Genomic DNA, 13,963 nt, shown 5'->3' with positions numbered 1-13,963 from the left:
GGAGTTGAAAAGAATGAAGGGGATATATAGAAATATACAGAGATGATAGGACAAAAAGTGGATTATCGAATTTACTCCTCAACTTAAGGCCTTAATTGTTACTCACGAGGTTATTTTTAATTAACTTGTATAGATTTTTACACATCAATACAAAATAAGTTTAATTTTGATACATTGGTATAGAATTCAAATTTAAGATTATTCTTCACACATATTATATGTATTTCTACTCCAATATCAGGTACTGTATACATACAACTCAATTATAATACAAGGTTTACTTCCAATACTTTGAAAATGTTATTGCTGGCTGTTTAGGAAAATACTTGTTTTTTTAAAACAATCTAAAAGACAAAAAGATGAGACACCCAGGCAACACCCAGCAGCAATCTGGGTTTCTTGATGCCACTGTGATGGTCAAATATATGGAGTGATGGAAAATATAGAAAAACAGAGAAGTGTATGCCCTGTGGACAGAGGTGCAACTGGGGACGAGATCGCAGTAACAAGAGAAGGCTGAAGTCAACACGCTGTCTTTGTTCAGTAGTGTAAGTAGGATGGTGTACAACAGCTTGGTGCTTATGCAGATACAGACTGAGCCCCAGAACGTGCTGCCTGGCTGCAGTGGGATCACCCTGGATCTCAGCAACATTGGAGGCCCAAGATGAGGAAAAGTTCACTTTGGGGATTGGACTTCCTCAAAGGACCACCATGATCTATGATGTTATTAGGGGCTATGATGGAGTCTGTGGTCCAAGCTGCTGCCCCAGGTCATGACGAAGCCTAAGATTCATGTGGAGGTATGCAGTCTGTGCAGCTGCCTGATGCCTGGGTGATATCCTCAGGCTTTGCTGCCTTGGGTGGGGATGTTGATGTGAGTAGCATATGTAGACACTTGAGGCCATGATGAGGCCTGAGGTCCATAAAGTTGCCATAAAGTTGCCATAAAGTTGCCGAGGGCCGTGAGTGGATTAGGGGGGTCTAGATATGGACAGAGGCTGTTTTAATATGTGTAGCCCCTGTTATCACTGAAGTCAGTGCAGACATCTGTGGTCTAGGCTGCTGCTTGAAGCCATGTTGATGTCTGAGGGCCACAGTGAGCTGGCCCCCAACCCTCACTGGTGGGGTCCTGGCAGAGATCCAGGCTAATCATGTCAACTATCTCCCAGGCACAGATCCAGGGCTTTGATTTGGCTCACCCCAATACCAACCCTGACTATGAGTTGCTGAGGTGTGTAAAGGGGCCGGTCCTGCAGAACCCAGCTTGCATGATCTCCATGATTCTGAGCAACAGGGGGATGTCTGAAAGAATTGTTAGTAAAGGTCTAGTATTGATGGGGTAGCAGAAACCAGAGGCCTTGAGCCTGAGTAACAACTCATTGTAATAAACCTATGCTGTTGGGCAAAAAGGTATACTGTGTGACACACTGTAGTTTCCGATGCCACCACAAGGAATACATTTGTGATGGAGAGGCAAGAGAGACTAAATATCTCTAGAAAAATATGAGTGGGGCTCTGAAGACTGTGGGGCACACAGAAATATATACTCCTAAAACAGATTAATAACTAGCTTACATTGAACCCCTACTCTGATCTACCCAATGGACAGGACATTCTCCACAGTTATATGGAGAGAGGGTACTGACTTTGACATGAACTCTGGTGCCACATATTTGACCACATCCCCTTGGTGGGGAGGCCTGGTGGCTCTCAAAGAAAGAATAAGCAGGCTACCAAGATGAGACTTGATAGCCTATGACCATATAGTGGGGGAGGAGGTCCCTCTCGATCACAGACCTAGAGGAGGGGAATAGGGTGAAAGTTGGAAGGAAGAAGGAATGGGAGGATACAAAGTATGGGATAATAATTGAGTTGTAATCTGAATAAATTAATAAAATTAAAATTAAAAAAAGAGGAATAAAAACTCTCCTAAATCATTTATAGAATGAAAAACCTGAGTATATAAAGTAATTCTATTTATTCTGCAGTGTACTTCTCTGCAGTTGCTAGTTTCTTGATAGCTATAGGCCTTTTGCTCCCTAAGGCTTCTTCCTGTACTCAACATGAACAGTATTCTGGCTCAATGTCAATATGTTGTTACTGTTCTTTAGAGACAGGTCTTTGTAATCATCCTTGATGGCCTAAGGTTTACTACATAGACAAGGCTGGCCTCAAATTTGTGGTTATCCTCCTGTTCCTGCCTCCCAAGTGTCACTATGCCCACTCATCTCACTGCCTTGCCTATGGACATTTTCCCCTCATTTGGACTATGATGATTTCTTGTCTGGTGAAGAAGGATGTGTTGGCATGTGGTCTTTGCATTGGGATCATTTTTTAGTATGATTCTTGTTAATTTCCAGTGGGTTCTTCTTCAGGACTCTGCAACAAGTCTTCTGTGTCATTCAGACAACTCTTTCAATGTTTCAAAACTCAGTTCAAGTCTATATTGAACATCTAAGCATGAGAAGGTTTTGTCACCATTGGGGAAACTGGTACCAATTGCTACACAATTCACTTCACCCATGACAAGTGGTCTAATGTGGTTAGAGATTATATATATATACACACACATACACACACACACACACACATACACACACACACACACACACACACACACACACACACACACACACACATATATATACATACATATATACACACTTCTGGCTTTTTATGGGGGTGCTGGAGATCCCAGTTCAAGTTTTCTTGCTTGGAAAGAAAGTGATTTAATAACTAAACCTTCTCAGTCCCAAAGCTCTGAGCTTTATAAGAAGCAAAGTACCCTCACTTCATCTTAAGCACATGTCTGTATCATCTACCACCAAAGGAGCCTTATGGACTTTCTCAGAACAATGACCTTTAGATACAACCATGGACAAGAAGGTCAGAGCTGGCAGGCAAAGAAGCGGCATATTGTCTGGGTTAACAGGTGACAACACTGCCAGATCTTGGTCAGTGCAAATGTGTGGCATCATGTACACACATTTCCAGAAGTAAACTGGCAGATCAGTGAGTCCTGCTACCTGGCACTTGAAATTTGAACCACAACTACGGCAGGCGACTAAGATTAAGCACTAGTTTGGGACTCTAACTCGACATCAGCACAGCACTGTCTATTGTTTTGTTCAAAATTGATGTGCATATACTCATAATATCTGGCTAAACAGAAGTCAAACAAAGCAGGAAAATTGATACTTTTGTGAGATGACTTCCCAATTTTGGAAAAAAAAATTATACTAGTGGGTGAATCTATCCCATGGTTAGAAAAAGGGGACGCCACAGCCTTGTGGCTCAACCTTTGGTTCCTACGGGAAAAGCTTAAAGAGAACAATGTAAAAATCCAAAAAATGCTGATTTCCTTCATAGTAGATGATCTGGAGACTTACTGTATTTTTATGGACTCCCAAACTATACAATAAGTCAGTTGACAGTTCACATCAGGAGATGGATTTCACAGTCCTCTTAAATGTCTACCAACAAGATATGGTCCAAATGGAAGCGGCCCCAGCAGCTTATCATCCCTTCTCTCTTGTGTATCATTACCTTGGACTAAAACTGTTAACAGGAGTCTTTGGTGAAAAGTCTCTTAAGAGACATGAGAAACAACCATTAAAAAAAAAAAAGATTTCAGTGTCAGATTCCATAAAGTAAAAGCAAAGAAATGGCTCACCTTGATATACAGTGGCTCTCTAAGATGGTCAATAAAAATACAAGCCTTTTCCTCCCACACAGGATTGAGATTCTTGTGGATAATTTTACTTCTAAAGACTTCCTTTCTTCCGATTTTAAACTTGACATATGGATCACTCGTGCCTGTTGAAGAGGTAGACACGATCTGCATTAGCCATGCCTTTCTGTGGAAGCAACATAGCTGCTTGCTAAAAGGTCAGAGAGAATTAAAGGTAAATTGAGACCTATAACATATGAACAGAAAGGTATTTTCTCTAAGTATTGAAGTAAAATCAAACCATCACCATTTACCTTCTGAGCATAAGCCTTCAATCTTGTCCTGCATTTTAGCAACACAATTTCTTTCATAGTGGCAGAGCTAACTGACTTCTAACCAGCAGTGTTTGAGGGCTCTCTTTTCCCTGCACCCTCTTCCAGCATCTGTTATTGTTTTGTTTTAATTTTAATTTATCTTTTCATTAAATATTTTTTAAGTTTTACATATACATTTATATTATTACACATATATACAATAAACTACATATAGCAAGAAGAACCATGAAATAATCAGGAATTATATAAAAGTTACATTCATAGTGTTTTGGCTATTTGTACTTGGCTGCCTGGAAGAGAACATCTTTCCTATCTTGGTGCATTTAAAATTCTGAATGTAAATCAGTATCTATCATATCTCATCATTATCAACTTAAAACATCTATCTAGACCTAAAAACATCTTAACCCCTAAACACCTAAGCTTGATTGTAAAAGTAAACCATCTGGTCTTCAACCCCATCAGAGACTTGAGAAGGAATAAAATCAATTACCTGAGTATACTGGGGGTGCAGGTTAGCAGCTTCCCAAATGAGAAGTTGCTTTGTTTTCTTAATGATAGCCATTCAGGCTGTGGTAAGATAAGAGATCTCACCATAGTTTTTAATTTCTACTTCCCTAACTGCAATGGCTAAGGATGGTCAACAGTTTTTTTTTATACATTTACTGTTGAGAACTGTTGAGAATTTTTTAATGCATTTCATTAGTGACTTTACTGATGGGATTGATTTTTGTTTGTTTGTGGTATTTCAGTTTTTTTTTAAAGTTCTTTATATATTCTGGACAACAGGCCCACTAGATACTTAACAGCAAAGATTTCCCTCCCATTCTGTAGCCTGTGTCTTCATTCATTTCATTGTTCCTCTGATGTGAGCACTTTAACATCATGTGATGGCAGTTGCCAGTCCTTGGTTTATTTTCTGAGCATGGAGGTTGCATGAAAACAAACAAAGAAACAAAAAAATAAAAATAGAGAGTAGTGATATAGCCCTTGAGACAGATAATATATAGATATATAATATAAAACTTACTGAGCATGTTTAAGGCCCCAGGCCCGGTCCCCAACATGAAAAATAATAAATAAACAAAATCCTAAAGTTAGAACTACCGTAGGACCCAGGTACATAATTCCTGGGCACATAAGATTTAACAGACTCTAAGCAAACACACCACAGAGACATTTGCACATCCATGTTTACTGCAGCAACATTCACAGCAGCAAATGTATGGAATCAGTGACCATAAGCAGAAGGATACATAAAGTATATATCCACAATGGAGTATTATTTAAATTTAAAATGAATAAAGTTATGCTATTTGTAGGAAGTGGATACAAATGTACAGCATCATATTTAATAAAGTAAGCCAGAATCAGGTAAATAAAAATAATGTTTTCTCTCATGTGTAGATCCCATATTGTGTATGGATGCATCAACTCATTTATTTGAAAATTACATTAAAGCAGAAGTAAGACTGTCTATGGAAAGAAAGTGGGTTAGTGGAAGGGGTGAAGGCAGAGAAGGAAGAGGTATCAAGGGTGACTATGTTCAGAGTACATGATGTACTTGATTGAAAATGTCTTTATGAAGACTATTACCATGTACAATGGGTATAAATGTCAATATGAATAGAAATCAGCAGGATTGAACAACGGATATGTAAGCCTAAGTCCATCTGTAAATCAGTTTAACTGACATTTATCTTTATCTGTTATAAAAAGAAGGATCAATGATATTGATGAATTTAACTAGTTTTAAAGACTCACACACTGTCAACATTTCACACTCATCTAAAACCTTGAGGGAAGAGAGTCTCAAAGTTGGCTTCCCAGCATCCTCAGCGCCATATGTCATCACCCCGTGAACTTGTAGTTTTGAGCACCAGGAAGATATGAAGGTCTTGGGAGCTAGGGGGAAGAAATATTAGGGAATGATCTGGTTTGGATATAAAGTATTGCCTCAGAGCTCAAGTGGTGAGGGCTTTGTCCTCAGCTAATGTCACTGCTGAGAGGTGGTTGTTTCAGGAAGGAAGGTTCTAAGTCCACAAAGAATTAATGAAAGTGTGTGTGTGTGTGTCTGTGTGTGTGTGTGTGTGTGTGTGTGTGTGTGTGTGTGTGTGTGTGTGTGTAGTATTAAATAAAATCAGAGATGGCAAGTCAGTTATTTATTATATGCCACTAACTGTTTGGTTCTAATTACTTGTGTTTTTTTCCTACTGTGTCCACAGTAGAGAATGGTCTTTCCATACTACATATATTATGATATTTCTTATTGGGGCAAGAGGCTGCCAATATGATCAACCTTAACTGTTTATGCAGTTATTAAAGACTCACAGAGAATCAGTGACATCCTCGTGTAGACTTTCAGTGTATGACAATCTCCATAATAAAGAAATAATTTTTTTTACGTCTTCCTTATGTTAAAGTTCAGCTAAATTCTTCCTAGTTGGCCCAAATCAATGCTTCACTTGGTATCTATAGACTATATGGCTAAAAAAAATTAAATAAAGTATACAACATCATCTACGTGCTAAGTGTTATGACTACGATGCCTGGCCTCTTGAAGCTCCCTCCACATCCACTCTCAATGCTGTACTCGCTGAGGCAACACACAAATGACTGTGCTACATCTAAGAACTGCCTTTTGATGTGTACTTCCTTATTTCATCCCTTGGGGCTCTCTCCAATCTTGTATAGCTGCACACATCTATAACCATTGGGATGTAGATATAAGAAGATCAGGAGTTAAAGGCATTCTGTGTTTATAACAAGTCAAAAGAAGCCTAAATTACATCAAAGCCTTGCAAAAGTTCTGCGTTTGACCCCCAAATATTATCATTTGTTTTGACAGTTTGACTTTTCCTATAGAAGTAAAATTATTTGTGAGTGTGAATATGATCTAGTAGGTGGTATGATATTAAAACCCATTCCTTAGGGAAGTCAATGTAATAAAATGTTTTTGAAAAGTGGTTACGATGGCTCCTAACTACCTGCTGAGGACCCACAGAGGTATGGGTGCTGCAGCACATATTTGTAGGACTATTAAAATTCACATACTCATTTTCACAGTTACACCCCAGAGCTTAAGCAAAAAAGGTTGAAAGCAAAAAACAATGCTGTGTGTGCATGACAGAGATATAGATATTAGTGTGAGAGAGGTTTGTATATAGTTAAACTCATCTGCTTGACTGAGGATACTGTGGCAAAGTTAACCAAAAGACGTTCCAACAAAACGAATGTCAGTTCAAGTTCTATTGCAAAGTGTTAAAAGTAGACAGGCTTTTAAGGTATTTATTTTATATTTGCATGTGTATGTGTTTGTTTATGTCAGTATGTGTGATGTGTGTATGTGTGTGTGTGATGCCGATGTAGGAACTTGTGTATATGCACTCATGCGTTCAGGTCAGAGGACAACTTCTAAGGTGGTGGTCTCTGCTTTCTACCTTGCTTGACACAGGTAGGGTTTTGTTGATGGGGTTGTTTGGTGATGGGCAGGCCAAGATCCCTGGAATACAAGCTTCCCATAACTCTCCTGTGGCATCTGCCATTTCACCTTGGGGACACTGGGGTACAGCTGTGTGGTGCAGTGGGTTCTGGGGATCTTAACTCGTCTTCATACAGCAAGTGCTCCACCAACTGAGCATCTCCCTAGCCCTGCAGGTCTTTAGAGGAAGGGTCTTTGGGAGGTTAATCAGATAAGGACAGAGAAGCACCAACTTTCAGGGAGGGCAGTTGTGGAAGCCTATGCTTCTGTACACAATATCCATGGTGACAACTCTGGTTGTCGCTGTGTAGCTGACATGCATCAGGCAATATGGCCCTAACACTCTTTTCATCCTGACTAAACTTTATACGGCCTTGTTTTTATTGTAGCTTTCTCACCTTCTTTGTCACCAAGGGAAAGTTGCAATTCTTCACCTGCCTCCTTCAGATGCAATTTTTTTTTTTAATTTAGTGGGGTCGTGGTGGAAGGAGAAGTGTTTGTGGAGGTCAGATGATCATCCTGTCGATTTGGTTCTTTCCCTCCACATTGGTGTGTGTTCTGGGTCCAGTCACCAGGCTCGCATGACAAGTGCCTTTACCAGCTGAGCCGTCCAGCTGGCCTGAGATGCACATTTTCTCATACTCTCTGGCAGGCTTAGCAATCCTGGAAAGCCTGTTTTAGGACCCTGAGTATCATTTCTTTGAAAAGTGATCAAGAAACATAGGGCCAACTGCCATGTGAAAAAGGCATCCTAACTATCAAGGAAATTAAAATGAAACTAACCTGGACATGGTTAAGAGTAGCTGTTATCAAAATGACCAAGGATAAGAACTGCTGGTGAGGATGTGGTCAAGGGAGTCTTTGTCCACTGTTGCATAATCTTTATGAAAAATAGTGTAGAGATGGCTGGAAAAAAAAAACCCCACTAACCTGCTAATTTTGCAATCATTTCTCAGAGTTCAGCCCCTGAGAAACATCATTCAAAATGCATGTGTAGTGGCTTGTAGTTCCAGTAGGGGGAAGGCATTGACTGGTAAATCCTGGGGGGCCTCACTCACCAACCAATTTAACCTCATTGCTCCCAAGCCAATGGGAGGCCTGCCTCAAAAATAAAATTGGGGACAGCAGTTGAGGAACAACAACTGAAGTTGTCCTCCCAGTAGCCTACACACACGCACACACACACACACACACACACACACACGAACTATCAAATGACCCATAATCCCTCTGGTATGCATATCCACAAAGGAGATCAAATCCATTATGTTGAAAAAACATCCGCATCTCCATGTTCACCGCAGCTCCCCTCACAATAGTAACAGCCAAGATGGAAAAACAAACAAACAAACAAAACAACAACAACAACAACAACAACAAGACCAACCACAACTGATGACTATATAAAGAAAATCTAGTAGATATGCCCAGCATATTACTATTCCGTAGCAAACCCCTATCATTTGTGACAGCACAGATGGAACTCAAGGTCATAATTTTAGGTGGAATAAGCCAGATACAGAAAGACAAACACCACAGGTTCTGCTTGTGTGAACTGAAATGGTTGGTCATATGAAAGCTGAGTGTTATAAGCTGAATTTACCAGACATTAGGGATAGTAGTGGGATAGGGCATAAGAAATGACTGACCAGTGGGCACTACAGTTGAATTACATTTGAGCAAGAAGGTTCTGGAAGGGTACTTCACGGTAGGGTGAGGATAGATACTGCAGTGCTACCTGCTTCAAGTCAGAAGAAAGGATTTTGAAGTTTTCACCATAAAGAAATCATAAATGGGGGCGTGAGAGATAGCTCAGCAGTTATGAGCACTCATCACTCTTGTTGGGGGACCTGGGTTTGATTCTCAACACCCTCATTCCCAACTCCAGTTTCAGGGGTCCAATGCCTCTTCTGACCTCTTCAGGCACAATGAGAGACTGTGCCTCAAAAAACATGAGAACAGCACTTCTTAAGGAACAATAATATGTATATACAGAAAAAAAAAACCACTCATATACATAAAATTTCTTAAAATCTGAAAATATTGTAAAAAATGATAAATGTTTATAATAAACATACATACCCTCATTATTATATAATGTGCTTACATATTAAGCATTTGCAATCATCCTATTAACATATACAATTTTTAAAGTATTTTTAAAAATAAAATTTAAAAGCATAGGGTCTCTATCTCCCATTCTCTTGGAATATAGAAACTCAATTTAAATGAGTGCCAATCAGCAAAGACAGATGGTCTAATCACTTGGGCCAATCTTCCCAAATGTTCTATGGCTTATTTTCACCAGCTCACTGGGGCATTAAAATTCTCCCGCCTTTTGTTTCATTGAAAATGAATTCATTTTGTTTGTCCTATTATAGAAGTCTCAATCCTTTACTGCAATAATCTAGACTAAACATTCCTCTCTGTTTTTAAGAAACCTTTATGTATTTTCTCTCACCAAACAGCAGTCTGTTATAATTTACACAGATTGCTCCAGATGGCCACAGACACTGGATTCCACTATTGAACACAAATCTTTACTTGACTGTATACGTGATATCTTTGCAATCTATTTTTCTATGGTCATATTTTACTGCTGACTTGCACTGGTAAGTGAATTTAAACAGACCCAGCCCTAAGAGGGGTATGAAGTAGACACAGGAGGATGACTCAGTCTCCTCTTGTGTTTTCACCATCACCATGAGAAAAACATAGCTGGTCAGCATCCTGATCCTAGAGGGTACAGGAGGTGGAAGGGGGCATTCCAGCATCTTAGCCTAAAGCAGAACTGCTGAGCTAACGTACAGTCCATAAACAAACATCAAAGGCCTGTTGCTACACGTAGGTGATGTGCTGCGGTTATTTACAAGGTAGCACAACTGGGTTGACTTACAAAAACGGCAGGATTACGTGCTGGCTCCCACACACATGGGTCTCCTTTAGGATGTGAGTGGGTCCTAGAGTGATTCTGACTGTAGCTAAATTCTCAGTATGATATGATCTCCAGTGTGGCTGAGGATGTAGGCAATGCTAAATGTCCCAAACTCAGCTCCTAATCTTCTTTTCCAATAATACAATCTCTCCTTTGGCCTTTTCCATCTTACTCAATGTCTCTATTTTTTTTTTTTGGCAGTTTCTCAAATATATAATTGAAAACCATACTCAAATTGCCACTTCAGTGACTGGATGGAGCCATGTTCAGTATCTCTACTTCTGACTCTAGGCAGGACAATGCTAATGTTCTTTAAAACTACGAACTCCATCTTCCAAATTTTTGATTAGCACATCTCAACAGCATTCACTTCTGTCCATGTTGCGGCAACAGCAGCACACTAAAACCGTGTAGATTATGAGCAGAGAAATTGATCTCACACAGTTCTAAAGGCTACTCAAACCTAGTTACCAGTGTTCTTGGTATGGAGGGTCTGATCTCTGACCTATACACATGTAATCATATGTGGAGGGAGACGGCACCTCCCTGTGATGCTTCTGTGGGGGGTTCCACTACCACTCATGAGCACTTCCCTCACCAAATAGTTAGATTTCCACTCTACTTTCCTTCTCAGGTTTCAACCTGAGGTTTTAACATTTAACATTTAAAATTTGAGGGATACAGAATATTCATATGAATTTGAGAAAACATGTGTTTAGCCCAGAACTCCATAGGTAGCCGAGGAGGACCTTGAACTTCAGGTAGTATCCATCTCCAGGTCCAACATACAAGGATTACAGGCGTGTACCACCATGCACGTGCATCTAGTTTGCTGGGTGCTCCTGTTAGCGTTCCTCCTGCAAAGCCTGATCCTTTCTACCTCCTGCCCCCGTTTGCCTGCCTTATGCTTGCTGGTTTTCCAGGTTCATCTAAGAAATGCCTTACTTAGTTTCCCATCTGAATAAAGTTTCAGTTAACACGTGGTAGGAAAACTTTCACTTTGAATATCTGCTTGGCTACTGTGTGCTACTCTGTCATTGTGTAGGATCCCTGTGAGGGTTAGGATGCCGCTACATGGCAGTGGCTGGGGAAGAACAAATAAGCCAAGGTTTATCTCTCCGCATTTTTTATTTTAGTATTTTCCAATATATTTAACCATTTGAAAATATAAAGCATACCCTACGTGTGAAAATGTGGTGTAAAATGTACAACATTCAACAGACCACAAACCATCACCATTACCCTCAAGATCATAGACTTTGCAATGTTTTCTCCAGCCCCACTTTTATTATTGTTGGTGACAAGAATATATAACATAATTTCTACTTTCCTTAAAATATTTAAAGATACAAAACAGCATTATTATTATTTTTTTTACCTATAGGCATTATCTACAATCTCAGCATCCATTGAACATCACCTCTTTATCCCTGAGAATGACCACTCTATGCTTCTCAGTAATCTTTTTAGGCTCCTGCTTTTTCAAATCCTTAATCTAGCCCATGCTTAAGTGACTGACAGCCGTTAATAGTTCAAGGCGGTTAGCCGCTTGTGATTTCAATATGCAGAAAGAAGAATTCTGCTCAGTTTGGTTCAGTAATAGGTTCATACACAGTGTGCTCATCATCTGTGTTTGGAAGTGTTTATACGAGGCTTAGCCCAGAAGAACATCATTTTCAGATGAGCTTTGTAGTCAAGCACATGTAGAAAATGCTGTGTTAGGAGAAAATTAAACATCCGTGTCCAGCTTTGCAGGCCTTGAGGCCCTTATGACCTGTGCTGTCAAGAAGGGGGTGTGATATGAGTTAACTCCTCTGGGATGCATCTTTTGGAACTCATAATTACTGGGTAATTCTTGAGAAACTATGAGCCTGTCCTAGTTACAATGGGTTTTCACAGGGCGATAGAAGTTATTTTCTACGGACTTTCCAGCTAAGTCATTCTAACATTTTAATATTCCAAGTAAATCTAAGCCAACAATTCACAGCAAGCCCTTAGTAGGGATACAATGATAATTCAACAACAACAACAACAATAACAACAACAAAGATGACGATGGCAGTGTTTTAAATCTTGGAAAAGAACTAAATCCTGTCAGTGCAGTTTTGTTGTAATATTTCACTAAACCACAAGGTGGCAGTCATATTTACCAAATTTATGTCCAGTCGGCTTCTGTTGTTTAAAGGAAGTCAGGGCAGCCTTTGGGTTTCCAGGCTTTTTGCTTATGGTTACTATCTGCATCCTAGGCCTTATTTAGATGGCATAATGTGGCGACAAAATGACAGCAGCAAAGATATGGTCATATCCAATAACACACTGATGTCAGAGCTTTCATTTCAGGATTTGCTTTTAGAAACATTTATTCATTTTAAAATTATAGATATATGCTTTACACGATGTAGAGCTATCTAGACCTAGAGAATGCCGATTGTTTTTTTTTTCTGAACTCCATGATCCAACTGTTTCTTTGAAAGAACATCAATAGTTTCCATGTTTTCTCATCATAAAGGAACATATACATACCCTCCATCCTTTTAAAAATTTAGAACTCCAATGAAAAACTTATTTACACTAAAATAGTTTAAGGTCAATATAAAATTAACTTGTTCTGAGCAGGGCGTAGTGGTGCACACCTTGAATCTCAGCACTCGGGAGGCAGAGGCTGGAGGATCACTGTGAGTTCAAAGCCAGCCTGGTCTACAAAGTGAGTCCAGGACAGCCAAGGCTACACAGAGAAACCCTGTCTCAAAAAGCGGGGGGTGGGGGGGTGGGGGGGTGGGCGGGGAGGAAGGAAGGAAGGAAGAAAGAAAAAAAAATAACTTGCTCTGATCCGGCCCACATCTGCATAGCAATAAAGCCACCAGCCACTGGCCACCATGCATGAGAAGGCAGACTCTCTTCACAGAAAACAGCCTTGAAGGCATTTAAATTTTAAACAGCCTCTGACCACAACAGCCTTGGCTTTTATTCTTGGGGGCAAATGAGCGTCCTGGTTTAACAAGTTTAAGTCAATATTGTGCCCAAACCTAGTGTGAAGTAAAACATGAACAGCGCCTCATACTTTGGCGACCCCTAAAGATTTAATGATGCTGTGCTGTGCCCACTTAAAGCTTCTGGCTCACAGCTCAACCCATGCTACCACATAGTTAATGGAGGAGGGTGGGGAAAGCCAAGGGGAAAGAGGAGTGTGTATAAATACTGTACAGAGGGCTCAAGAGAACTCACGTTTGCCTCCTCATCTCTAGAAGATACTTAGTCTTATTACACATTAGGCAGTTCTACCTCATCACCAAATACAATGGGCAATGCACGTTTACAGGGGAACGGGGCCTTTCACACTTGAAAGAGGCCATCCAAACAGTGCACTTCACACGCTCGTAGCAACAGATTGTCTTACGTGCATTTATTTTCATCAATGACTTGTAAGTTACTAAAATAAGTGTGTTATTTATGTGCCAACTCATTTCCTCAACCTCCTGCTTCTTTTATGTTGCTGCTAGGGAGAGAGGCCTGATTCCCCACACTGGAAATACCTCAGAACT

General features: G+C 40.0%; 1 protein-coding gene across 8 annotated transcripts in view; it reads right to left on the bottom strand.

Annotated features, from left to right (window-relative positions):
- MCTP1 (multiple C2 and transmembrane domain containing 1) overlaps nucleotides 1–13,963 on the bottom strand; it is a 566,686-nt gene that overhangs the window by 274,722 nt on the left and 278,001 nt on the right. For all 8 annotated transcript variants that reach the window (XM_084800400.1, XM_084800402.1, XM_084800401.1 and 5 more), the window contains exon 3: nucleotides 3,674–3,816. In XM_084800400.1, coding sequence (XP_084656526.1) covers nucleotides 3,674–3,816 — 143 coding nt within the window. The remainder of the gene's footprint in view (nucleotides 1–3,673; nucleotides 3,817–13,963) is intronic.

The sequence above is a fragment of the Acomys minous genome, assembly GCF_964271855.1.
Source record: "Acomys minous genome assembly, chromosome: 11".
Taxonomy (NCBI): domain Eukaryota; kingdom Metazoa; phylum Chordata; class Mammalia; order Rodentia; family Muridae; genus Acomys; species Acomys minous.
Note: the sequence above shows the minus strand (reverse complement) of the source record. Positions and strands in the feature narration are given on the sequence as shown.